Here is a 27462-nt window from a genome sequence, read left to right on the forward strand (position 1 = left end):
CCGCGAGTGGTTACTGCCATGCACATGCACTCATGCCGCCGCCGTCCTACGCGTCCGGTCCGGTGTTACTTCCCGGCGAAGGTTGCTCGACGGGACGGGTCCGGTCATCATGCCTTGCGATCCCGGCCGGAGAGGATCACACGGCGGCGGCAAACGAGCGGTCGCGGTTCGAGCTCGTCTGATCCGGGCAGCCGCCGGCCAATCAACCCCGTGTCGGGCCGCTTATACGACTCGGGAATCGGCGATAAGCTCTCTCCCACTCCCAGCCTATTCGGAGAGCAAAAGAAAAAAAATGAATAAAAGGTGATCGTAAGAATAGTATCTGCTGACAGGTGGGGCCGCGCGGCCTCTCGCCGTCCGGTGGCCGGGGGGGATACGGATACGAGATGAGGGCGCGCACTGGCTGGCTGGACGAGCGGAGCGGATTGCGAACATGTGCAGGGGCCGCGCCCCCACATTCGTGGGGCCCACGAACTTTCCGGGCGGGGATTGGCCAGCTCCTCCGCCGGGGCCCGGCCCCACCCCGCAGCCCCGCCCGAGCTGACACCAGGAAAAGGGCGGCCGCTATTAAAGCGCGACCCTCCCTCCGCCGGCCGAGCGCAGCGCCAGAGGACGCCGCGAGAGACAGCCGCAGCAAGCCTCTGCTCCTCCTCCATCTGCTCCTCTCCTCCTGCCCCTCCTCCATTGCTTCCGCTGCTCTCCGAGATTCTCGCCGACGCCTCAGCACAGCACGGCACGGCACGGCACAGCACAGAAGCCGAGCAGCATCAGGGGGAAGGCGATGGAGGTGGAGGCGATGCTGGAGGACGACGTGTTCTTCGCCGAGCTCAGCAAGCGGATATCGCTGCTCATCACCGACGACGACGAGGGGGCCGACTTCGCCGCCGCCGCGCCCCTCACGGTGAGCCCCCGCTCCTTCCCCTCCTCCTCCTCCCAGCAGGCATGTGCATGCACGTGTGGTCGTGTGGTAGCTCGTCAGGGGTCGGTTCAGGTCCAGGCCAGGCCAGCTAGCTTCTGTTGCGTTCCCGGAGCTTCTTGGTATTTAGTTGGTTGGTGCGGAGTGCAGACCACAAACACACCACCCCCAACACATGCCCGCCCGCACCTGCACTCGCACTCGCACACCACCTCACCAAACCAAACCGAACCAAAACGCCATGACCGCTCGTCTTCCTCCACCACCCAATCCGCAGCGGAGCCGGAAGAAGAAGAGGGCATCTCGATCATGGCCTACTTGTGGTACCAGCGGCCTCGACCAATTAGCATCCGAACAGCACCGCGTGCATCTGGAGTGTCTCCGGGGCACTTGCGCATGCGCGCAGAATTTTCGGAGGATAAGCACAAGGCCGGAGCTAGAGCTACTCGCAACAAGCGCAGGCGTATCTTTCGTGCAGTGGTCGTAGTACGTCAGCGAGCGCCCTTTCGAATTGGGGAGAGGAAACAAAACACCTTTCCTGTGAAAATTGACCATTACCAAAAGCTACCGCCAAACCGAGCTGGGCCGCCCGCCACCGGCCTCTTCAGTCAGCCGCAGTGCTACTAGACTGCTACTCTGCTAGTGAACCAGCACTGCCTGCTGGTGGACAAGCCAAGCCTCTTGAGTTTCGAGGGCCCGGAAATGGAAACTGTGGAGATTCTTTTCAGCAAAATTTGTGCAAATTCCATCTGAATCTCGAGCGAATCTTCCAATTTCTTTGAAATCCTGGCGTCGGCCGTGTAAAAGGAACTGTTTCTGTCGGCCGTGTTCATGGGTAGCAGCACATAATTCTCCCAGTTGAGTACTGCAGAAGCAAGCTGTCTACAGTATGTTGTTAAACTGAACACTGATTGATCATTGATAGCAACGGGTCCATGACAGCAGCAACAGCAGCCGTAATGGCACAGCTAATCTTCTCCCAGGCATGAGCTTGCTAGCTAGCCGGGCCGGGCCCCAGTCCCAAGCGGCAGCCCGTGACGTGCACAGCCGTTTGCTGGGAGCCAGCAGCCGGTGTCACTTTCCTTAGCCGTTCCTGAATTAGAAACTTGCAAGGTACGCCTTCCCGCCACGGCACCGCCGCCGCCGCCGCCGCGACGCATCGCATGGCTGCCCGCCGCCCGCGTAGCCGCCGGCTATCCCCTCCTCCGGCCGCATATGCGCCCCCGTCGTGCTTAGTGGCTCCAGACCTCCAGTTAATCAGTTAAACACCCTGCTTAATCATGCTCCCTCTCCCCCCTCCCGTACGGACACGGCGCCCGATTGTAATTAGCATGGGCCCCAAGCACTCGATTAAGTTAATTGCTATTGGTCGTCACGTACCCCTCCTGTTCTGCCTCCTCCCTGCATGATTGCCAAGAATGATCATTTGCTCCTTTCAGAAAAAGAAAAGAATAATCACCCCTGTTTCTCTCTCTCTCTCTCTCTCTCTCTCTTTCCTGAACCTTTTGCGATCGGGGAGTTAGCCATCGACGTTGCTTGGAGCCTTGGATCAGACGTTTTTATTATTGCTTGCACACAACACCCCGTCCGTCATCATGGCATTGCCATGCATGCGGCCCGTGCCGGCCGGCCGTCGCTGTTGGCTGTTGCTAGCCAGCCGCGCTGTCACCGGCGATCGGCGCGAATTGTTAGCCTCTCCGGCCGGTCATGAGTGCCGAGACCTTGGCATGCACGCAACAAGTGGCCATGAGTCATGTTCCTGCCTGCCTGCCTGCCTAGTTGCTCGATCGATCCTGCACAGCTATCGGCCACCGATCGTTTCCATTATTTTCGTTTTTTATAGATTTATATAGATAAAAGTCTCGCCGTGATCGCATCGCGTCATGTGCGAGCACCACCACGACACGACCACCCAGCTAAACAAACGATCTCGACTGATTGGTTGATTGGTTCTGCACGCGCAGGGGTTCGCGTCGCTCGGCCATGTGCCGCCGCGGCAGCAGCAGGGTGGAGGCGCGTCGTTGCTGGCGCCACCGCCCTACACGTTGTACCACCAGCACCAGCACCACCACGGCGCCAGCTACGGCGGGGACAGCGCCGCCAGGGCGGCGGCGTGGCAGCAGCAGCAGCACGGCAGCAAGGGCACCGGCGTGTTCATCCCGCGGTCCACGCCCGGGGCCGCGCACCCCAAGAAGAAGGGCAAGAACAGGGGCGCCGCCGCCGCCGCCAAGGCCGCGCGGGCGGCGCAGGCCGGCGCCAACGCCCTGGCCGCCGGCGGGCCCGCCAAGAAGCGCGCCTGATCTGAACCCCTCACCGCCATCATGAATCGAACAGGAAAAGCGAAACCAAAAAAGAGCACAACTAACTCCAGATGCAGTGCCAGCGGGACCGGACCGGCCGGATTAGTTAATCTGTTTAATTAATTAATTATTAATTTAAGTTATTATTACCGCCGTTATTATATGGTAAATAATAGGCCACGGTTGCTCCACCCCCGGGTCCAAAATGTATAATGTGAGCCCAGGGCAGGAGGGGGGTGGGGTGGTGGGGGGGGGGGGGGGTGGTGTTGAGGAACGTGGGCTGGGGGCGCCGCCGCGCAAATAATCTGTGTGTATAGTGGCTGGTGGCGCCGTAGTTTCTTTTTCTTTTCTTTTTTTTTAATCTTGGCTCGGTCGACTTATTAATTATTTTTTATTTCTTTGTTCCAACCATTTTTGTAAGATGATGAAGAAATGGATTCGATTGGTGTACTAGTAGTGCTAGTGCTGGAAGGGAGTGGAAATGTCGAGGAGCAAATGATTGGTGCCGCTTGATGCCTCGCGGCGCCGCGCGCTGTGATCCCCTTTCTCTTCTTTTTTTCCCCCCTCTTTTTTTTGTGCCCGACGCGAGGGGGGGAGGGAATGGAATCGCGCGGGTCGTGCGCGCGTGCGTGGATTCTTGGGACGTGTACGCATCCAGATCTGGAGGTGGAACCGCGAGCCTGCCGGCGGCGTCGGGTGTCCCGTGCCCCCCCTGCGACATGGGAGAAGCCTGTGCGGCGGGTTGGCTGGTGAGCGGTGACGTCCGCTGCTGTCCCTCGCCTGGGCAGCTGGGCTCCCCCAGCTCGTGCGGCGGCCTGCCGAGTTCCAGGCTACATCCAGCTGCGAGAAGACACGGCACAGTACATCCAGGGAGTAGGTTGGATGACAGGGCACGGTAGATCACTAGATCTGCTGGTGGGTCGTCGGTCGGTCGGTGCGGTGGGGATCCCGGCGGGGTTCTCGTGATTCGAGCGAGGTCAACGGGTGTCGGGGCATGCCGTGGTTACGTGCGCGCAGCGACGACCCGTGGAGGTGGAGGCGCGCGCTTTGGCCTCGGCGGGGTTTTCTGCGGTGGATGGCCGGCACGGCGGCGTGCCTGCGTGCGTAGCGGTAGCTGGGTCAGGGCCGGCGGGACATCGTCACGGGCGGGTCTTGCGCGATCGGATCGACGACGTGGCTGCGGGGATCAGGTCACGATCGCAAGGATCGCCACCGATGATGCGAGAGAATGGCGTCCGACCTCTATGAGAGGATGGGCACAAAGGAAAACGAAACAACCGCGAGCGAGATGAGCAGCGGAAGCAACCATCCTTTACGACCCACCGCCCTGAGCGCTGGGGAATGTCTTCTGCGGCAAAAATGCATCCGCACCTTTTCTCATGTGACTGCGAGTGGGTACGTGGCTTTTTCTCTGGCTTTGCACGAGAAGAAGATTCGTGGCGCGGCGCTTGCGATGTGCGGTTGGGTCGGTTCCCCAAGCAGGCATGTGATGCGTGTGTGATTGCCGCCTGATTGGGTCGTCGGTTCTTGGGGACGCACATATCCGTCATGGCTTCCTCCAGTTGGGCTGTGACAGGCCCAAAGAGAGCACGACCTTCTTTCTGGCCCACTAGGTGTTGAGTGAGGGAGAAGTACAAAAGTGCCAGTCCAATGGACGCACACGGCGTCTATGTGTCGGCCGAAGTGAACCTTTGTCGGCTTTTCTTTTCTGGACCAGGCCGCCCGGTGCTCCGCCTGCCTAGCCGGCCTGGAGAAGAGTCCGATATTGTAGTGCCGCGGTTGCCACGGGCAATCAACCAGCCCAGCCCAGCCGACGCACGGCTTTGCCCCGGGCGAGCGGCAGCGGGCGCACACGTGCCGCGTTCCAACAAAACGGACAGGGAGCCCTGGTTGTGTTCACGCGGCACGATCGATCATTTGCTTCCAGCTGAGGCTTTTCTGTAGGAGACGCAGTACTAATGGAAAGGCGCCAGCAGCAACGAAACAAAAGAAAAAAAAGGAGAAGACGACACGTCGACACCGGCCGCGGCCAGTCGGTGATGACATGAGTCCTCGTCGCCATGACTCGCCGCTAGTCACCGCTACGATGACGTGCTGACATGAGCACTACCGTACGTACGGCGTGCCGTATTACTGTACTCGTCTACTCGCACACCGTATCCCCAACGCGTACGCCGTACGTTCGTACGGCCATGTGACGCTGGCATGGTACGCCACGCCGTGCGGTCCGTTGGGAGTCGAGACAACGGAACCATCTCGCTCGTCTCGGCGAGTATGGGGGAGGGTGACGGCGTTATTCATTACTGCCCCCGCAGGCAGATTTACCACCCAGGCCAGCACCGTAGTTTTCGTTGAATCATGAACAGGAATCGTGCGAGGACTGTACCACACAGGCAAAGCCAACCCCTTCAGAACAAAAATAGCCCGGGCGGTGGTCCACAACGAGCAGAGCAGGTCCCAAAACCCTCTTTTTTTTAAAGGGCGAGCAGGTCCCGGAACTAACGGCGCCATAAAGAGCACGGTACCGGTGCTCAACCGTCCATCGCGTCACCCCCCCCCCCCCCCCCCCCCCCTTGCAATTCTTTCGCGACGAGAAGCCACCTTTTTCGCTCCTGCGCGTAACGCTGTCCCGTAACCCCCGCGCAAGTTGGCGTGATCACGCGATTAGGGAGGGCATCAGGAGCCGATGCCAAGTCTCTCGGTTCACACTTGACAGGGAGCGTGGGCACTCGGTGCTCGGTGCCCCCTTCTTTTTTCCTGAGATGGGGCACTCGATGCCGATGCCATTCTCCGTTTGGCAACACGGAACACACGAGCGTCCTTTTTCTACGATGGCCTGCAGCCAGCTCAAGGACACGAATTGCGCCCCGAGGCACAAAGCGTGCTCTGTGCTTGCCGAGAAGTTTTTTAACTCCTTTTTTTTTCCTTTCTCGACGCTCCGGTGCAAAGAACTCCTGGTACCTGTGCACAGCCGATAAAGCTAGTGTAACAACAGCCGCGGCCGCCGAGACAGGCAAGACCGGCCACCGGACTGCGATCACCGACCGCGATCTGCCGAACTCTTGCTCCAATCCTTCCATGCCCCCTGCATGCAAGGAACGCTCGCCAACGAACCGGCCTGTCACCGTACGGCTACGCCCACCGAAACTCGCCCGCGTCCAGCCGGGCCAACCAACCCCAGACCTACCACATCCACCCCCATGAGTGCGAGAGGACCAACCGGCGGAAGCTACCCAATCTCGTCGAGCTCCCATGGAAACGAGGAAGAACGACGAGGCACTTCGCAACCCGGCTACTCGTGTCGTGCGGTCATGCCACCCACACCAAACCTGCTCCACCCCACTTGGAAGTGGCGGCCCGACGACAGCCGCAGCCCACCGCGCGCTCCGGCGCCACCTGCCGCGCACCATTCACGCGCCGCCGCGCCGGGAGCGAGGTCGCGGCTCGCGAGGGGATTGCCAGCCAGGTCAGGTCAGGGTTGAGACTTGAGAGAGAGAGAGAGAGAGAGAGAGAGAGAGAGAGAGAGAGAGAGAGAGAGAGAGAGAGAGAGAGAGAGAGAGAGAGAGAGAGAGAGCGAGCGAGCGAGCGGAATGGAACCCATTCGGTCGGTCGGCCGGCTCGGGCCCCCGGCGTGGCTCCCCACGGGTGGCTGACTGGGCAGGCGGCCCAACACCACCTCGAAAGGCTGAAACGGTGAAGGGGGCCCCGCCACGTGATGGCATAGGATCCTCTGCGCCCCCGCCGCAGATAGGAGCGGCAGCGGCTCATCATTCCCTCGTCAGTACGCCTCGGCGGCAGGGTGATTTCCCAGGATCATTGCCGGGAGAAGGCAACAACAGAAGCGCGTGGTCACCGGGTGAGCTGCCAGGACCAGGAGTAGCTTTGCCAGCCCAACGATCTCAAGACGAGGAGCTCGCATCCTAGATGCTGGGCCCTGTCTACGTGGAACCTACGCCAACTTGGAATGCCAATCTTCTCTACAAGTTCTCTTGTGATGCCACCATCGATGCTACTCGCATGTACACGTACTTGTACAAAATACAAGTATCATACTAGAAAATACTTGTGGATTAATACGGAGTAGTATGCATCAACAAACCATGGCAATGTGCGTCACTGTTCCTACTTTTATGAGTCCCTGTCCTTGCCCATCAGCCCCCATCACGCCCGTTTTCAGGACGGGCAGGCTCTATACGTGGCAGGCGACCAATGAATGTTCCAACTGCAATCCCCTCCCGCCATCAATTCCAATCAGACGGCTGGCAAAACACATGCCGCATTTCCGACGCGATCGGGCGACGGGCGCCTTTATCATCGCGTCCGCTCTGACCCGTAGCGACGCCGTCCACCCTCTTCCTGGCGAGCAGCAAGTCCAGCAAACAAAACCCGGGCGAAAATCCTCCGCCGCCCGCTCGCGCCCGCCTCGCCGCCAATCCCAATCCGGCAATCCCTTCCAAACCGACGCGGCCCCCCTTGCCTGCCCTGCCTTGCTCCCCCCGCGCGACCAGGCTCGCCCCTCGCGCTCGCACACGCGGGCGGGCGCATGCGAGGCCACACCGCGCCCGGCCCCAGGTAAGCGCCTCCCCACCCCCGCGCCCGGCAATGTCGGCGCACCTCTCGCCGCCCCACCGCCCATCCCTCGCCGCCGGGGACGCCAAGAAGCAGACGCACCTCGGGGCCGACCCCAGCAGGAGGACCTCCTCCTCCTGCTTCGGCGGCGGCGGCGGCGGCGGCGGCGACCACAGCAGCCCCAAGAAGCCCGGGCCCTCCGCGGCCAAGCTCGCGCTCGCGTCCTTCCTCGGCGTCATCGTCCTCCTCGCCGCGGACGCCTCCCTCGCCGGCGCCGGAGCGCACCGGCGCCTGCGGCGCCAGTACCTGCGCTACGTCGGCAGCGCGGGTGGGGGCGGGAGCGCCGGCTCTTCCTCGTCCGCGTGGCTCTCCGTGCCGGACCGCACCAACTTCACCGACGACCTCCTCGCGCGGTGGCTCGCGCCGGGGGGCTCCCCGTGCCGGGACGCGCGCACCGCCAACATCTCCGTCCCGGTCCTCGACGGCGCCGCGGCGAGGGGGGAGGTGGCGGAGCTCGGCGCGGGCGAGATCCACGAGTTCACGTTCTGGGCGCTGGACGACGCCGGCAGGCGGCGCTGCCTCGGCGGGGACTACTTCGAGGTGGACCTCTCCGGGGCCGCGTGGAAGTCGCGGCCCCCCGTCATGGACCGCGGCGACGGCTCCTACTCCGTCCGCCTCCAGGTCGCGCCCCGCTTCGCCGCGGGGGAGTTCCGCCTCACCGTCGTCCTCCTCTTCCGCAGCTTCGAGGGGCTCAAGTTCTCCTCCGCCAGGTTCAAGTACCGCGCTGAGCTGCGCCGCATCCCACTCCTGTTCCGGCCGGACAGCAACGTGTCGCTCCCGGCACTGGAGGTGTGCCGCGCCGCGGACTTCGCGCGCGACGCCTGGTCCGGCCGGTGGACGCGGCTCGCCAAGAACGACGACTGCGAGGACGTCGACGCCGCGGGCCGGTACCGTTGCCTGGAGCCGGACCACCCGTGCGAGGCCCCGTGGTGCGACGGCCCTCTTGGCGCGCTGGAGAGCAACGGGTGGGTGTACTCGGCGCACTGCTCCTTCAGGCTCTTCGCGGTCGACGCGGCGTGGCGGTGCCTCGATGGCAAGTGGCTCTTCTTCTGGGGCGACTCCAACCACGTCGACACCATCCGGAACCTCCTCACCTTCGTCCTCGGCGTCACGGACACGTCCGTCGTGACGCGCCGCTTCGACGCCGTGTTCACGAACCCCAGCGGCGGGCCGGGGACTCTGAGGATCACGAGCATCTTCAACGGCCACTGGAACATGAGCATGAACTACCTCGGCCTGCATTCCCTCCGGAACAGGGGGTTCCGGCAGCTAATCCGGTCCTACTTCATGTCCGGTGACCGCGTCCCAGATGTCGTGATCCTCAACTCCGGCCTGCACGACGGGTGCTACTGGACCAGCGTCCGCGCCTATGCCCAGGGCGCCGAGTTCGCAGCACAGTTCTGGTCGGATGTCATGGCTAAAGTGCGTGCTCGTGGCCACGCCGTGCCGAGGGTGTTCTACCGTACTACGATCGCGACTGGGGGGTATGCTAGGGACCTGGCATTCAATCCAAGCAAGATGGAGGCGTTCAATGGCGTGCTCGTTGAGAAGATGAGGCGGCATGGGGTGCTCACTGGTGGGGTGATCGACAATTTCGACATGACATTCCCATGGCACTATGACAACCGCTGCAATGACGGTGTGCACTACGGGCGCGCACCGGCGAGGCTGGTGTGGCGGGATGGCAAGATTGGGCACCAGTATTTCGTGGACCTGATGCTGGGCCATGTGCTCCTCAATGCCATCTGCAATGGATGAGAATTGCGGGTTCCATGCTCTGTAAGTTTCTGGTGCTCAATTGTATAAACTAAAGTTAGGCTGGTTAGGGAGCTGAATTTGCCAAGACGAGGTATAGATACACGGTTGCAGAGTTCATGTGTACATCAGATGTGGGAAGAGAGAGGCGAGTGGGGGTTTTAGCTGAAGCAATTTGTATGGTCAGACATCTGATCTTTCAGCTATGCTACTGACCTGATCTTGCTCTAGTGGGCAAGGAAGATTGAGAAATCGATCGGAGCTACCTATGAGGAAGATCAGGTACATGTAAATATATAGCACGACTATTCGAGGAGGCTTTATGCTGTACAAATCAGTAGGTTCAATGATTCTGTTCAGTGCTAGTTTACTTTCTTAGTAATGCTCTGTTCTGTTCGGTTCATTCTTCTTTGTGATTGTGCGGGTTAGCTACTATCAGGTAAAGAAATGCCACTGTCTGGAGCGCGCTGCAGATGTTTCCCTGTGTGCTCGAATTTCATGTGTTTTAGGTAAAGTAGCAGCATGTGATAAGCAGAAAAGGACAGTCAGTGGAATTACTTTTGAGTGCAATGAGTGGTGACCAGAAATTATGATTGCAAAGCTAATGTGTTGTTCGGAGTTTTGTGATGCTGTCAGTCTAATAATCTGGAAAGTAACCTTTTCTGATCTAAAGTTCGAAACTCTTAGCAACATGCTAAAAGCATCATATTATTGCCAAAGACAGGTTCATGAAGAGGTCCGCTCGATGCATACGGAAATTCAGTTGACTAGATTGTACATTACACAAACCGAGTAGGTCATATTGTATAATATATGGTCGTGTAAGTGTAATGTTACAGTTTGTTTCATTGCTCTCTGTCTGACCTCAGCTGCAAACAAGCGAGTATAGTAAACATTCGGTATGGTGGTGGATTGCCTTCAGGTCATCCTGCATTTGCTCCAAGCCTACCCCAGTTTGCTTGGGACAAAAGGCTAAGTTGTTGTTGTTGGTGGTGGTGTTTTATTTCTTGTGTGCAGCTCAGTCTGTTCAGACTTCAGGGCTGGCTTTTCTCTCTTGTGGAAGACGAGTCTAGTCTCATAAACTGATAAGCAGAAAAGGGCAGGCGATGAAACAAATTTGAGTGCTATGAGTTGTCGTCAGAAATGTGATTGTAAAGCTTTATGCATTTCGAAAATGTTGCAGTAGCGCCGTAGTGGCGACCGTATAATGTGAAGAAAGCAAATATTTCCCTTCCCGCTGAAAGTTCAAGCCTCTTAGCATTCTAGCAACAGGCATGCTATAACTTCGGATGGCTGTAAAAAAATATAGCAAGACAGGTCCAGGAATCTTTTGCTCCAACAAGGACACAGAGGCTTAATGTACACGCAGTCTGAGTAGGTCAATTTAACCTATAGATGCCCATGTTCAGCAGGTCAGATGAATTCTAGTGTGACATCCACACCCTTCGTTTCATTTGTTCGTTGTGTGACAAGCAAGTTCCAAACAAAGCAAGAACAGAGGTTCTGCCCGGTGTGGTTGCTTTAGCTTCGGGTGTCCCTAAAAACAAATCCCGTTTGGGCCCCGTTTCCTTTTTCCACTTCCCTTAAGTGAAGCAAGGGTTGAGGAAAGGATCCACAATTCACAAAACTTCCAAAGCTAAAAGCAATAGATGTTTAGTATCTAAAAAGTAATACAGCGAGAATCTCTAAAATAAAATAATAATAAGATCTGAGTTGGTGTTTTGTTTTTGTGTGCAGTCGTGAACCTGAATATGAGCAGGAGACCGCCAGAGAGGCGTTGTGCCCGTGAATTCTTTTACGGTTTGTTCGTTTCCTAGAAATCCCTGGAGCTTTGTGTCACTAGTAATCTAATCAAATATATTACTAATGAGCAGGGTCAGGGAGAGAATCTAGGGGGCACCGACGTCGAGAGCCTGCTAATCTGGTAGGCGCTCTTCCCAGCTTACCAAGCCATGTGTCACAGCGACAGGCAACATGGGGTGGGTGACTCTTGACAGCGACGCCCACAACTCCGAGAGAGCGAGGGGGGGGGGGGGGGTGGGTTGTTGGTTAGCTGAAGCCGAAGCCAGCCATCAATATGGTCAAAACATCTGATCTTTCAGCTTTGCTAGTGGCCTGATGCTGCTCGTGTAGGCACTAGGCAAGGAAGATCGATCACTCGATCGGAGCCACCTGTGACTGAAAATCAGGCTCATGTAACTATCCAGTACGTCTGTTCGAAGAGGCCTCATGGCTCATGCTGTACGCCTGTACAGATTCAGTAGGCCGCGTTATGTTGTGCGGTGCTACTTTTACTACCTTGTGCAACGTTCGGTTTCTGTTCATTGTTGTTTGTGATCGTTTGGTCTGCAGCTGTCAGGTATATGCTAGTACAGAAAGTCAGAAATGCCAACTGTTTTTCCTTTTATAAATAAATGCAGACTGGTTCGGGTGCTTTACAGATGCTTCTTTGAGTGCAAAGAGAGATGATCAGAAATGTGATTGTACAGCTATGTGTCTTCCCACCCCTAATCTGCAGTTGCAGTCTATTAATCTGGCAAGTAGACTTTTTCTTATCACAAGTTGGAAACTCCTAGCAACATGCTAATAGCATCAGGTACTTGGCAATTACAGTATATAGCAACACAAGCTTCCCAAAAAAAATGTACTAGCAAGCCAGGCTGGGGAACCTTTTGTTCAGACAAGGTTCAGGAAGTGGCTCAATGCATACGCAAATTCAGCTGCTTAGATTGTATCCTACACAACCTCAGCAGGTCAGATTGCACCCTACGGAATTGCAGAGTTCAGTTGTCTCGCTTCTGCTGCAAACAAGCAAGTACGGAGAAAAACACCACATTGGAGGTGGAGTGCCTTGAAGTGTTTCGTTTGCACACTTGCCCACAGTTGGTGCTTCGTGCGTGAGTGAAGAAACAGTGACGATTGGAGAAGGGCCAGATGAACCGATGTTCTGTTGTTGGGTGCAAAGTTCAGACATCAGGGGTGGGCCGTGTCGTCCGTGTGACGAACCGGATTTTCAAATGAGAACCCGACTCTCGGTATCGTGGTGATAGTAGCTATCACATACAAAACTCATCTCAGCCAGATATTATAGTCATATATTGCATAGATTCATTATAGTCATATATCGCATAGATTCAAATATGGATTTAATTATTACATAATTTGAAAAATTATATTATGAGTTTTCTAGTACAAGCCTCTTGGGATGGAGTGAAACAATCAGAAAACGGAAAGGGTAGCTAACCTTCTAAGCCATCCTCCATCTTGGGAGAACACTCCTCCACAGGCAAATTTGAGCGGGGCACGAGTTATCCTTGAATCATCCTTCTTAGTCGGTGTTACGCTTCGGGTCAAATCCTGCATCTACCAACTATCCCCAAGGTGTGGAATAGGTTCACGTCACCATCCGTATGCAAGCTTTAAGTGGACTATACTAAAGGTATATCAAAATCAAGGAGGAAAGCTGGAGTTTCCTATGCATAAGCATCATCATAAGTTATATCATCATCCAAACTCCGAAATCAGGCCATTCTGCCATCCCGGACTCCCGGTTCACACACACCTTCCAAAACCACCGAGTCGGTGCGAGAACTCAAACTCCTCGCACCTCAGCTGCCCCAAACAGGAAGTCAACACTAGAGGGAGGTAGAAAGTATGAGTAACACTAATTAATAAGAGTTACAGAAGAGTAGGGTTGTACATGATCGAGTACGCGGCTATTCGTATAGTTTTCACCCTGCAGGAGTTGTACACCTGTGCTCACTCGAATTGAAGCTAGCCAGGAGCGATCCAACTTAACGACGAGACACCGGTCTACTGATATATAAACTAGTAGCCTGGGTACCATCCGGCTTTCCCAGATCTTGGGCGCATCCTCCCGCAAGAGGTCGCTCCGGGACTGTGAAGCCTCCCTTGCGTCTTGGAGAACGTGAGGTCAGCACCTCCTCCCCCTGCACCGATACTCGATCCTCTTACCGGCTTGGTACCGTACTTGCTAGTCCCAGACCGGACTCACCCTTATAATGGGTAAGTGGTGTGCACGTTTAACAAAGTCCCACTAATCATAGTTACTCCCAACAGGACCTCATATGCCGAAGCGAGTATATTCACATGCATATCCACCGCAATGGTCCACAACTGCACCCATTACGGGTACCACCAACTTCTCAATAAGTAACCTCACAAAGGTGCACCCGCCACAGGTGCTCCGTAGAGTGTGCCAAGATACACACTCCAAGCTCTCGATCCAAAGATCGAGTTAAGTTCACTCGCTTCTGGCTAAAAACCCTTATTCACCAACTCCTAGAAAGTGTATCTCCACTCAAGCCAAGACTATCATGGAATCCCACACTTACACATGCAAGGCATAGCAAGGCATCTCATATAATTTTCATGTGTATAGCATTGCACATGCAAGTGTATAGGATTGCAAGAAGTTCAGGTAAATAAAATAAGCTATGCAGATTCATCTCATCATAACATAAAGTAAACCATAGCATATCTAGCAAGCAATGCCTAATAGGTATTCACATCGTAGATGGGCGTGAATCTAGCGTCTCTTCGTAGTATTCTCGGTCCTCCTTGTAGTCCTGGTCATCCGGGAAATCGTCGTGGTGTTCTGGTCATCCGGGACGCCGATCAGCTCCTCCTCGCAGGGGTCTAATCGTAATTATGTATAAGTATAGGGGCCAAAGTGCAAAAGTGCATAAAAGTACTCAAATAAGATCCAAATCACAACAAAACCTACTTTAACGGGCAGATCATGATTTTAGAAGAATTATGAAACTGGTTGCATAATTTTTGGAAGTTCTGGTTAATTAATTATGAATTTTCTAAGATTAAATCATTTTCTAAAATTAATAAAAGGTTTTGAAAAAAGAAAACACATTGCCAGCACCACTGTCAGCACCAGGGTGTGCCCCGTGGCATGCTGACGTCAGCAGGTGGGTCGGGTTTGCTGACGGCAGCAGTGGGCCCTGCTGACGTCAGCGTTGACTGGTCAACGCTGGCCAGTCAACGGTCAACGGTCAGGTGGGTCCATGGGTCAGGGGGTCCTGCTGATGTCAGCGTTGACCGGTCAACATTGGACAGTCAACGGTCAACATTCAGGTGGGTCCATGGGTTAGTGGGTCCCGCTGTTCAGTCACACCATGTCCCTAACAAATGGGCCAGCTCGGCTATCAGGCCGTGATCTGCTCTCTCCCTTACTCCTCTCCTCTCTCTCATAGGAAGGGCCCGTAGGGCAACGGCTCTTGCCGCGCGCTGACAGGCGAGGGCCACTAGTTAGTGGCTCGCCGGATCCGATGTTGCAGCGCCCGGATCTGGTGCGGTAGCTACGCGTGTGTGTGAGTGCGTGTGTGTGGCGGGTGTGCGGGCTGTGCGGGAGCATCCCGTGGGTGTTCGACGAAAGGCCGCACTGGCCTGGTCGCGACACGAACGCGATGTCACGGCCGCGCATAGGTGGTGACCGCGCATGGCGAGGCCGTGGCGAGGCAAGCACGGCTCGATGGGAAACAGGCCGGCCTTTGCTGCGGTGATCTCGTACGCACGTGAGTCCCTGGCCTCCCAGGGTCGCAGCGCGACGGCAGGGCCAACGACGGCGAGGTGGGGATGGTGGCAGGGCGGGCACGACAAAGCCCAAGGCGGGGCCTTGGCTAGTTAGGCGGATGTGCACGGCGGCGCGCGGCCTCCTGGTGTTCCAGGGCCACGGCGCTGAGGCGGGACGGTGGCACAGCGAGGCAGGGGCAAGACTTGGCCCTTGGGGCCAGCGGCTTGGGTGTACACGCATGCGCGCGGGTCCTGGTATCCTAGGACTGCGGCGTGGCTGTGCCGAGTGCGGGGCACCGGTGCTCCGGGTCCATGGCACGGTGCAGCGGCCGGGGGGGGGGGGAGGGGGGGGGAGGGGGGCGGCGTCTACAGGAAACATGGCGGCATGTCGGGCTCCTGCACGAGAAGGTTATAGGACAAGGGATTCTAGGAACATCTATTGGAAGGCTCATCGACGACGGCGAGCTCGTCGGCAGCATGGGTGTCTAAGGCATGGCAGCGGCGCTGGCTTACCGGCGGCTCGGGGAAGCCAAGGGGCGGCGCAAGGATGAGGCGATGCCGTGGTGAGGTGAGACTATGCAGGCAGCGCGACAACGGTGATGTCGCCGCACGAAGTGATGGCGTGGTAAAGTCCCTTGATGTCGGTATCCTCCTCCCCTCCGGGCTCTTCCTCGTCTTGCTTACTGGCAGCAGCACCGACTCGGGGCAGCGGTGGCTCGGGCGACTCCTCCTCTTCCCTCCTTTCTTCTTCTTCCCTCTTTCCTTCTCCCTCTCTTCTTCTTAGGTATGGCGTGACGGAAAGGGAAGAAACCCCGAGGGTACTAGGGTTTGCGGGCGGTGGCCTTGGGTCTTTATGGATGGCTCGCTAGGGTTGGCGCGGTCGGGAGCGAGAGGACGTTGGGGATCCTCGGCGTCCGAGCTGAGGACGCGTGGCGTGGATCCGAGGGGTCCCGGGCTATGGTTCGGGCGCGGATCACGTGCGTGCAGGTGGTCAAGGCAGCGCATGGGTGACATAGGTGGGCGCGGCGTGGCCGTTGGGCTCCTGTGTCGCGACGCGGAGGCGAAGCGGCACAGGGCAGGGTGAGCGAGCGAGGAGCGGTGCTAGTGCGGGAGCAGGCGAGGCACGGGGGGTGGGTGCCAGCACGGCGGCGTCGCCGGTGCGGGGTGCGGCGCGGCTGTAGGTAGGAGAAAGGAAAGCTGACAGGTGGGGTCCACCTATCAGTGACCCGAGGGTAAAGGGGGCGAGTGGGAGGCGGCGGCTGATGTTGAGCTAGGGTAGTGGCGTGGGACTGGGCCGGCCTGTGGGCCGTGCGGGCAGGTCGGGTTTCGCGGGCGGTGAGCAGGCCAAACTTGGCGTGCAGCCACCCGGCCAGTTGGGTTGGGCTGGTTTTCGGTAGGGTAGGGTAGGGTCATGGTTCGGTCTTGGGTTAGGGTTGGGCTGAGCAGCGGATCGGGTTAGGATAGCGGGTTCAGTTAGGGTAGTTAGCTTTTGAATTCAAATTCGAAGGGTACACTTCGAGTTTGCATTCCACTCAAATTCAATCATTCAAAATAAATTCAAATAAACAAGATAGCTTCAATTAAATCCCAACAACTCCAAATAAATTCATACAAACAGATTAGTCCTTCACTTATATTAGATTTTATTTTGCTAGGAATTTGAAATCCAAGAAATATATCCTTATATTATCCTTAGGTTCTGACACTTAGATAAAAAGTTTTTGAAATTCATAATTTTTGTATCTTAGAACATTCCGGAATAAATTCGAGATGTTACAGTCGGCGAGCATGATTTGTGCGGAGGGACATGAGAGGCATTGCGCCTGCATCATGAGTTCGCTAGTTCTCTGGATCAGAATCTTGCTCCGTGCCACTTGTAATCCGGTATCATTATCGTAAACTAATGAGCAGAAAAGGACAGGCGGTTTCCAGTGCCACGAGTCGCGATCAGAAACACGATCGTAAAGCTCTTATGCATTTTCCAAACTTTGCTGCTAGTACCGTCGTGGCGATCTTATAATGTGGGATGCAGTTTTTTTTTCCTGATCACAAGTTCAAAACCGTTGCCAACATGCACTCTAGTGAAAGCTGTAAAAGTACTAAAATACAACAACCTCAGGAATCTTTTGCTGAAACAAAGGCTAGTCGAGGAAGACGCTTAGTGCGCACGCAAGTTCAGCAGGCCGGATTGTGCAGTGAACTAGTGAAGCGTAACATTCCAGTTTGTCAGGTCTTCTTATTCCACACGCTCCCGTTCCGTTCTGTTTTTCCAAGTGATGCGTTTGAGAGAGCGTGAAAAGACCAGATCGACAGGCAATGTGTGTGCCTGCGGATTCTTGTATGCTTTTGTTCGTTTCCCAAATTCGAATCGAGCTGCGTGCCGCGATGATCTAAGGTCAGATATATTCTAATGATCCGCGGACGGCGAGAGAATTCATCAATGGCACCGACCTCGAGAGCCCAAGATTAATCTGGGCAGGAGCAGCCGAGTCCCAGTCACCGCCGCACGGAGTGTGCAGCCGTCTTGGTTGATCCGCAGCGCTCCGCTCCTCCGTCCCAGCCTGTCTCGGCGACGGGTACATGGGCTGGGGTACCGGGGTGACACTGACAGCGCACCCTCAGGTCAGGCCACAGCCCGGTATTCAGTGGCGTACTGGCGTGGAAGGGTGGAATCGAATTCTTTTTTTTTTTGGCGCGTGGATGCCTGTGGTGTACTCCAAAAGTGAGAAAGCAGACCGTAGAATGTAGGCCATGTTAGCAGCCGGGATGGGCCAACCGCGGCCCACGCTGGGCTTGGCTGTGTTTCTCTGGGCTGGATCAGAAGCGGCTGGGCGGCCCATATCGTACGACTCCGCCGCTACCATGGACCTTCATGGGCTCATGATAAAGGAACAATGCAACAAGTGACGAATAATTGGCATTGGCAGAAGGGCTTTGGCGACTTCGGCGGCGATCGACACCGACGAAGGTCTTTGGCTCCTCTGGTCATCTTGTTGCGATCTGCTCTAAGCCTCTAACTGTTGCTCTGCTCGGGCTGACAAAGGGACTGGCTTTGCCCGGTTACCCGGCCTTGGCGCGGTGCAGTAGGGCACGTGGTCGAGATTGATCTAGGGTTCAGGGATGGCAACATCGTCAAACTCGAAGGCAAGGAGGGATGAAGGTGATTTGGATGATCTCCTCCGGAAGCTGCAGCTCACTAAAGCAGAACGTGAGGGAGTTTTCCTAGCAAAAGCAGACAGGGAGGGTTTTCCAAAAGTCAAGTGGATGGCGGCGGCAAAGCTGTTGACGATCAAGGATTTTAGTGAAGCCTCGCTAGCATCTACGATGCGGTCGGCATGAAATGCGGCGCGTGAAGTGGTTTTCCGTTCAATAGGGAAGAACCTGTTTATTGTTCATGCTTTTTGTTTGGGAGACTGGAAGCGTATTATGGAGGAAGGCCCATGGTTTTTGCGTGGATGCGCCTTGATGTTGGAGGAATTTGATGGGTTGACAACGATGCCGAAGGTGATGCCACACAAGGTGCCTGCATGGATCCAGCTTCACAAGGTCCCGCTACTATATCGATCTGAATCAATCCTCAAACGATTGGCCGGTAGAGTGGGAGGTCCGATAACAGTGGAGATGAGGGCAGCCGTTTTAAATAGAGGTGATTTTTTTCGAGCAAGGGTGGAGTTGGAGGCTGGGAGACCTTTGGTGAGATTTGTAACACTTACACCAGAGGGATGTGAGAGCTTATTGATCCCTGTGAAGTATGAGAAGATAGCTCGTTTTTGTGCACATTGTGGCTTGATGGGCCACGACCATCTTGAGTGCGGCAGTGGAGAATTTTTGGAGGAGGAGCTTCAGTTTTGGGACTGGATGAAAGCTGGCGAAGAATTATGGCGTCCAGGAACTCCTCGGGTCAGAAATACTCCAATGCTGATCGTGAGGTACCCAGGGGAAGGGACCAGGGGGCGTTTGAGCGTGGTGGACGCTCAACTGGACGGTACGCTAGGGGCTGTTCTCGGTTCCCTAATGTCTATGCTGGCCGAGGCACACAGTGGAAGGAGAAGGAGGCAACCAGCTAGGATTCACGCAAGAGAAACTCCGAAGAAGCTGGGCTGGGAACCGAGAGAGAGGATGAGCTGGGGGATACTGCAACTAGTCCGGCCAAGCCCACCGCGCAATCTTTTGAAGCAAGGAAAGAGAAGCCAGAAGCGTAGAAGAAACTTGTACTGGACATGGCTCCCAAGGAGAAACTAGCTCCCGATGGTGTGCCCCCGCAACCGCCGAAGTATATTTCACCAAGGGAACAAAAGCGTTTCTGGAAGGAGGCCAAAGGAAAACAAGCGGAGAACAATGAGGCGGGCTCCGAGGAGGAGCGCCGCTAGGCACAATGAGTTGCCTAAGTTGGAACTGTCGCGGGCTTGGCAATGCCGCGACAGTTAAAGAGCTTCGCGAGCTGGCGAAGAAGTTTGCCCCATCAGTGTTGTGTGTTCTTGAAACCCAAGTTCACAAGTCACGAGTGGAAGGTTTGAAGCGGAGTTTATGTTTTGATAATTCTTTTGCTGTAAGCAGTAGCGGTCGCAATGGCGGCCTAGGAATTTTTTGGAACAATGATATAAAGGTGGATTTGTTACCGTATTCACAATACCACATTGATGCCATTGTTACTGAAGGGACTAATGGACCCTGGAGACTAACCTGTGTGTACGGTGAAGCATAGACAAATGAAAGACACAAGACATGGGATATGCTGAAATTTATCAAGACATCGTCCCATCTACCATGGGTGTGTCTCGATGATTTCAATGAAGTTTTACATCAATCGGAGCATGTGGGAGTGCAAGATAGAAGTTTTTCACAAATTGCAGGCTTTCAGGGGATGGTTGATGTGTGTGGCTTTCATGACCTCGGCTTCGAGGGGCGCAGCTGGACCTTTGAGAAGAGGGTGGCTGGTGGATCATACTGCCGAGTTCGTCTTGATCGGGCTTTGGCATCACCGGATTGGAGCGCTAGATTCCCGGCAGCGTCGGTGCACCATCTATCGGCAGTTGCTTCAGACCATATACCAATCCTGTTGCAGTGGCATCGGAAACGTGCACGACAACGGAGGAAGGGTCGGTTCAGGTATGAAGTCATGTGGGAGACTCATGCAGAATTCTCGGACATGTTATCACAAACATGGACAAGTGAGGGGAAAGCGATGACGCTGCGAGAACTTCAGGAGAAGATGCAACGTCTGTCAACTTCCTTGCTAGGCTGGGAAAAGTCCACCTTTGGCCATGTTAGACGTGAACTTCAATCTCTAGAGGAGTTAGAAAAGCTGAGGAACGAACCTGGTCGCACTGGCCCTTCACATGCAGAACTGAAGATTGTAGAGAGGGTGTTGGAGTTGCACCATCGAGAAGAAATAATGTGGAAACAGAGGGCAAGAATCGAGTGGCTACGAGCTGGAGATAAAAACACGCGGTTCTTTTATCTACGAGTGACTAGGAGGAGAAGGAAAAACCTGATCACACTGAGAAAGCCAGATGGACACACTACGGAAGATCCTCAGGAGATGGCAAGTTTGGCGACCAGCTTCTACAGAACCTTATATATGTCTGAGGGAACTGAGAACATGGAAACTGTCCTCAGTACTGTTCCAATCAAAGTGAGTGCGGACATGAACAATCAACTGTTGGCAGAGATTAAGACGTCTGAGATTAAGGATGCTTTATTTCAAATGTTCCCAACTAAAGCTCCGGGCCCAGACGGATACCCGGCACATTTTTTCTAGAGGCACTGGAATCTGTGTGGAGAAGAGGTGACCTCTGTAGTGATGAGGGTTTTACGTGGCCAAGACAATCCGGCAAGTATTAACAACACTTTCATTGTCTTAATACCAAAAGTTACAAATCCGGTGGAGCTTGGCCAGTTCAGACCGATCAGTCTTTGCAACGTTATATACAAGATCGCATCAAAAGTTCTTGCCAACAGACTGAAATTATTGCTGCTAGAGATTGTGTCTGAGGAACAATCGGCTTTTGTCCGGGGCGATTGATCACAGACAATATAATTGCTGCTTACGAGTGCCTGCACTTTATGAAGCAGAAGCGGCCTAGTGACCAGCGTTTCTGCACACTGAAATTGGACATGAAGAAAGCCTACGATCGAGTTGAGTGGTGTTATTTACGTGTAATCATGTTGAAGCTGGGTTTCCATCAGCTATGGGTGGACATGATCATGCGACTGGTGTCATCAGTATCTTTTGCGGTGCTGTTCAATGGTGAGTGCCTTGAAAATTTTTATCCTTCCAGGGGCATCCGGCAGGGTGATCCTGTTTCTCCCTATCTCTTTGTTTTGGCAGCAGAGTGCCTCTCATGCCTATTGAAGTCTAGAATTCAGTCATCCGATCTTAAAGGAATTAAGGTGGCGCCAACGGCTCCGATGGTCGGTCACCTTCTCTTCGCAGATGACAGCCTGCTACTTTTCAAAGCGAATATGGAGAATGCAATGGAGATAAAAGATGTTATGCATATGTATTGTCGAGCTTCTGGTCAACAGATTAACCTGGAGAAATCTTTAATTCACTTCTCAAAAGGATGCTGACAGGTGACAAGGGATGCAATTAAATCTATTCTGGATGTTAACAATGAAGCTTTGAGCGAGAAATATTTGGGCATGCCCTCGGATGTCAGGGTGCGACGAATAGTGCCTTCAAGTACCTCAAAGATCGTGTGTGGAAGCGAGTACAGGGTTGGATGGAGCAGTGTCTCTCGGCAGGAGGGAAGGAGGTGCTAATAAAATCAGTTGCTCAAGCCATTCCAACTTACTCGATGTCTTGTTTCAAATTACCAAGAGGTTTATGCCTTCACATCAATAGTTTGCTTCGGAATTTCTAGTGGGGCAGCTCTGAGGGGAAGAGGAAAACCTGTTGGGTTGCCTGGGATGATATGGTTAAACCAAAGTTCTTCGGAGGTCTTGGTTTCAGGGATATCGAGCTGTTTAATCTAGCTCTTTTGGCAAAACAAGCTTGGAGAATTCAGCAGGATTGGAGTTCTATGGGTGCCCGTATTCTGAAAGCTACATACTTCCCTGCAGGCGATTTTCTGAGCGCGCAGCTGGGGTCAAGACCATCTCGCATATGGCGATCAATACTCGATGGGAGAGAGGTGCTGCAACAAGGGCTGATCCGCGGGATCGGGACGGGTGAGACCACAGAAATCTGGAACATGAATTGGCTGCCAAGGGAAGGATCGCTACGGCCAGTCTGTACTCAAGTTGCATCGGCCCCCAGACTGGTTAGCGAGTTAATTGATTCTACAACGGCGACGTGGAACATGCAGTTGTTAGAAACTCACTTTACGCCAGCTGATCTGGAAACAATTCTTAACATTCCTCTGCGTACCAGAAGACAAGAAGATTTCTGGGCGTGGCACTATGAGAAGACTGGTGTTTTCTCAGTTAGATCAGCTTATAGGATGCTGGTGATTAATAAGCATCATGCAACAGCATATCTGGAGAGCATAGCTGGCAGATCAGATGTCCGAGCTGAAGAGAAGGAGTGGTCGGCAATCTGGAAGCTCAATATCCCTTCAAAAATCCGAATTTTCTTGTGGAGACTAGCAAAACACTCTGTCTCCCTTCGGGGGATGTCCTCTGTCACAGGAACATGGCACAGCAGAGCTCTTGCGACATATGTGGGGTACAGGATTCCTGGAAGCATTCTTTGAGTGAGTGTAATCTTGCCAGATGTGTATGGGCTTTGGAGCAAGCAGAATTCGTCGAGCATCTGTACAACATCCAAGAGTCGGACGCTCGTGCTTGGTGGGCAGAAGCAACGGCAACACTGCCGAGCAATGATCTGATCAGAGTTGCTATCACTTTATGGGCAATTCGGTATGCGCGTTTACTTTATGGGCAATTCGGTATGCGCAGAGGAAAACGCTTCATGAGAATTTGTTCCAGAGTCCTCTGTCCACGCACAGTTTTATAGAAAGGTACATAGCTGATCTTGACCTCATTCAACCTGAACAAGGTGCAGCCAGAGGACCCAAACAGCATGTACCTGCATGGATCGCGCCACCAGAGAGCGTGACGAAGATAAACGTTGACGCGGCGATCTCCAAAAACACTGGTAGAGCAGCTGCGGCAGCTATAGCGAGAGATGGAGCAGGAATTTTTCCTGGGGCCTTCAGTACTGATTATCCAGGGTGTGACAGACCCAGAATCGATGGAGGCCTTAGCTTGCAGAGAGGGTCTTGATCTTGCAAGCGATCTTGCAGTCAGGAAGTTCAGTCTCGCTTCTGACAACATTAGCGTGGTAAAGAACATCAAGAGCGGGAGCAAGGGAGCCTATACACACATTGTTGAGGAGATCAGGGCCAGGGCACGAGCCTTTGTGTCTGCAGAGTTTGTTCATGAAGATCGAGCGTCTAATGTTGATGCTCATAACTTAGCTACAAGTTCAGTTTATTGTGAGTTAGGTAGATTGGTGTGGTTGCTGTCACCGCTGAAGGCGTTTGTATCTCGGTTCCTAGAGTCTTCAATCAATAAAGAGTGTTGATTTCCCTAAAAAAATTGGCACTGGCAGAAAACCAAAAAAGTACCACATCATAAACACCGGGAAACATGCAGTACCAGATTACCAGTACGTGCTTCACAGTAACACGAAACCAATTGTATAACTAAAACACCAAGTGCCATTAGCATACAGTAGGTGCTACTTGAATATATACAAGACTGTCTAAACGCTCATAGCTAGCCAGAACACAAACCTGAAAAGCATCAAGGAAATCCGTACCTGCCGGCCACATGACTACTCATGCTGCGCAGGCCTGCGCAGTACCGGAGTAAAAAGGGGGAAATAGATCCGTGGTGCCGCGCGCACCCAGACTTTTAATTTGCTTCATTGCACGCAGCTCGCGTCAACAAGTGTACAATCATTAGAACGTCGTCTCTATGTCGATGATTTCCTACGCCCATATAATGATAATAATAGCATTAGCAATGAACTTATCGATTAACAGAATCTGCTATACTTGTGCATGCTTAATCCCCTTGCTTCCCAATCCATCGATGATCGATCGTCGGCTGCCACCAGCGACGCCTGACTCGGCGTCTGATATTTCCCCTCCCGTGCCGCCGCCTGCGCCCGCATTGCCGCGACCCCGGCACCCCGCGCCGCCTTCAGCCCTCCGCCGCCGCCTTGGAGCCGCCGCGGCCGCGCCACCGCCGCGCAGCTCGAGGAGGACCTTCCCGCACGAGCTGCAGGACGCGAGCTCGCCCTCCGCCCGGAGCCGCCGGACCGCGCCGCAGTGGCCGCACCAGCCGCGCAGCTCCGGGAGTGCCATCTATCGCCGCGACGCCGGAGCGCCGGACGTGTCTGCCGGGGTACGGTGGCTCGACTGCTCACGGACGTCGGTCGTAGTAGATTTATGTACGCGACGGGAGATCGATCGATGCTATATTTTTGGAAAGCGCGTTGCGTCCCGGCGTTTGGGAACGTGCTTTGCTTGGTTGGTTTTCGGTGGCCGCGCAACGGAACCTGCCACCTCCATCTCGAGTTCGTTTCCATATATACTTGCTTCACGGACGGTCGTTGGAGCAAAGATAGGAAACTTGACGTCATCGTCGTAGCAGGTTTCATTTCTTGGCAGCCAATCTCCTGTTTTCCTAATCCTTGCATACTGTATATCCTACCCAATCGAAAGTTCAAGCAAACCCCCAAAGACCACACAGCGATCCAGACGGAATATATGGACAGTTGCCCTGTTCCAAGGGTAATTATAGTGGAGTTGTCTAATAAACAATCTCATATCTAATGACACGTCATCATAAGATGGTTGAACAATCAATCTCTACAATAGATTATCGTTTTTTATCTTGTAGCAGTACCATATTGCTTAAGTTGTGGAATGAAAAACGAATATTACAAGTAGCATGATAACAACCAGTCGTACAATGGTGAGTCTTATAATTTTTAATTTTAGCATATAAGGCGGTTGTTTCGCGAAGCAACCATCTCGTACTCTCTTTTCTCTCCTTCACATCATGAAAAATTCTATGAGACAACTGACATGTAACAATTTACTTGCTCATTTGCAGTTGCAGTTGCAGTTTGTTCCTGGTCTCCATGTCTTGACCCTAGTGTATTGAATCTTCAGTTCCAACAACCATCCGCTGACGCATTACCCCACAGCATGTTGTCACTGAGCGCATTTCCGTATATTCGACACCGGGCAATCCTAGAGGGTGTTATCTATCTGTTGGTTGTTGTATGGGGACTTTATACTTACTCCTCTTGTGAGGGTATTAGAAGGAGTTTGACAACTCCTCCACTCGCATATTCTTTCTAACCCATGGTGTTGTTCTCCGCATGTCGTGCCCCTATACCTCGCAGCAAAATGGCAAAGCTGAGCGTGTTTTGCGCACCATCAACAACATCATTCGCTCCCTCCTTTTCCAATCCCATTTCCCCCTCCCTACTGGGTGGAAGGCCTCCACACTGCCACCTACCTCTTCAATCGCCACCCCTCGAAAACACATCAGTTTTCCACTCCCCACCATGTCCTCTACGGGCATCCACCATCCTACTCCCACCTCCGCGTGTTCGGTTGCAAGTGCTATCCCAATACCTCTGCTACCGCTCCCCACAAACTTGCCCCACGCTCCTTCCTGTGTGTCTTCCTTGGTTACTCATCAGATCACAAAAGGCTACCGCTGTCTAGACATCTCCATAAACCGTGTCATCATCTCTCGTCATGTGATCTTTGATGAGTCCTCCTTTCCCTTCGCTGACACAACACCGACGGCCTCCCGCCCTCCCTCTGACCTTGATTTTTTGGATGACTTTCACTGTCCAGACTCTATGCAGGTCATTCATCGGCGCACGCCTGTGCCAACCAGGCCTTCCACGCTAGCTGGGCCGGCCTCGTCGTCTGGTGGGCCGCCTCCGCCTGGGCCACCTCCGCCGCCTGGGCCGCCCGTGGTTGGCTCCCCTGCCTCTCTGCCATGGCACTGGGGCCATCCACTGGCCGCTGGTCAGCGCACCGCGCGCGTCCCGCGCCAGGCGCTCGCTCCGGTGCACCTTCCCGCACGTGCAGCCCCGGCACCTCCTGTCGTCAACAGCCACCCAATGCGCACTCGCGCTAAAAGTTGCTTCGTTCAGCCTCGTCTACTTCATGCCACCACCGTCTCCCCAGTACCTACGACTTATCGTCGGGCCCTGGACGATCCACACTGGCGCGCGGCGATGAACGATGAGTTCCAAGCTCTCGTCCACAACAACACTTGGACTCTCGTTCCTCGCCCGCCTCGTGCCAACGTCGTCACCGGCAAGTGGATCTTCAAGCACAAGATGCGGTCCGATGGTACCCTGGATCGGTACAAAGCGCGCTGGGTTCTCCGTGGCTTCACCCAGTACCCTGGTGTTGACTTCGATGAGACTTTCAGTCCAGTTGTGAAGCCCGCCACCATCCGCACCGTCCTCAGCTTGGCTCTCTCCAGAGACTGGCCAGTTCACCAGCTCGACGTCCAGAATGCCTTCCTGCATGGCACTCTTTCCGAGACAGTCTACTACACTCAGCCCTCCGGCTTTGTTGACCCGGCTCGCCCAGATCATGTCTGCCGGCTCAACAAATCATTGTACGGGCTGAAGCAGGCTCCCCGTGCTTGGTACAGCTGCTTCGCCGCACACCTGCTGACTCTGGGGTTCCTGGAGGTAGGGCTGGGCAAAAAAACCCGAGAACCGAGAACCGACCCAAAGTTACCGAGAACCGGTATCGAAGGAACCGGAACCGAAGAAGTTCGGTTCCTGTTCGGTTCCATGCTCTAAGAAACCGAAGTTTCTCGGGATATTCGGTACTTGGGCTCGGTTCTCCCGAAGTACCGAAATTCAGCCCATTGGACATTTAGACCCAATGTAACTTATGTAAGTTCGGCCCAAGTTCCGCCCCCTCTCGGGCTCTCGGCCTCTCCCTCCCGGCCTCCCCCAGAGGCCCAGACCCCCAGTCCCCCCCCAGCCCCAGCCCCCTCTCCCTCTCCCCCCACGCGCGCCGCGCCGCCGCCCCGGCGCCCCCTCTCCCTCCCCCGGTCCCCCCGCGCCGGCGCGCCGCCCCCTGGCCCTCTCCCTCCGCCCCGGCTGGTCCTCCCCGCGGCCCGCGCGCCGCCCCCTGCCCCCCTCTCCCTCCCGGCCCCGCGCGCCACCCCCTCTCCCTCCCCCCCCCCGCGCGCTGCCCCCTCTGGCCTCTGGCCCTCTCCCTCCCCCCCCGGGCCCCCGCACGCCGCCCCCTCTCCCTCCTCCCCCCCCCCGCGCGCTGCCCCCTCTGGCCCTCTGGCCTCTGGCCCTCT

General features: G+C 54.9%; 2 protein-coding genes across 2 annotated transcripts; both read left to right on the forward strand.

Annotated features, from left to right (window-relative positions):
* Positions 1–579: 579 nt before the first annotated feature.
* On the forward strand, positions 580–3407 carry LOC112885682. Its single transcript, XM_025951257.1, has 2 exons — positions 580–901; positions 2881–3407. The coding sequence occupies exons 1-2, from the start codon at positions 782–784 to the stop codon at positions 3214–3216; spliced, it is 456 nt and encodes a 151-aa protein (XP_025807042.1). The 5' UTR covers positions 580–781; the 3' UTR covers positions 3217–3407.
* A 3445-nt stretch (positions 3408–6852) lies between these two features.
* On the forward strand, positions 6853–10003 carry LOC112888081. The gene has a single exon (XM_025954433.1). It carries the CDS (start codon positions 7819–7821, stop codon positions 9601–9603), a length of 1785 nt encoding a protein of 594 aa, XP_025810218.1. The 5' UTR covers positions 6853–7818; the 3' UTR covers positions 9604–10003.
* Positions 10004–27462: the final 17459 nt, after the last annotated feature.

This window comes from Panicum hallii, chromosome 3 (genome assembly GCF_002211085.1).
Source record: "Panicum hallii strain FIL2 chromosome 3, PHallii_v3.1, whole genome shotgun sequence".
Taxonomy (NCBI): Eukaryota; Viridiplantae; Streptophyta; class Magnoliopsida; order Poales; family Poaceae; genus Panicum; species Panicum hallii.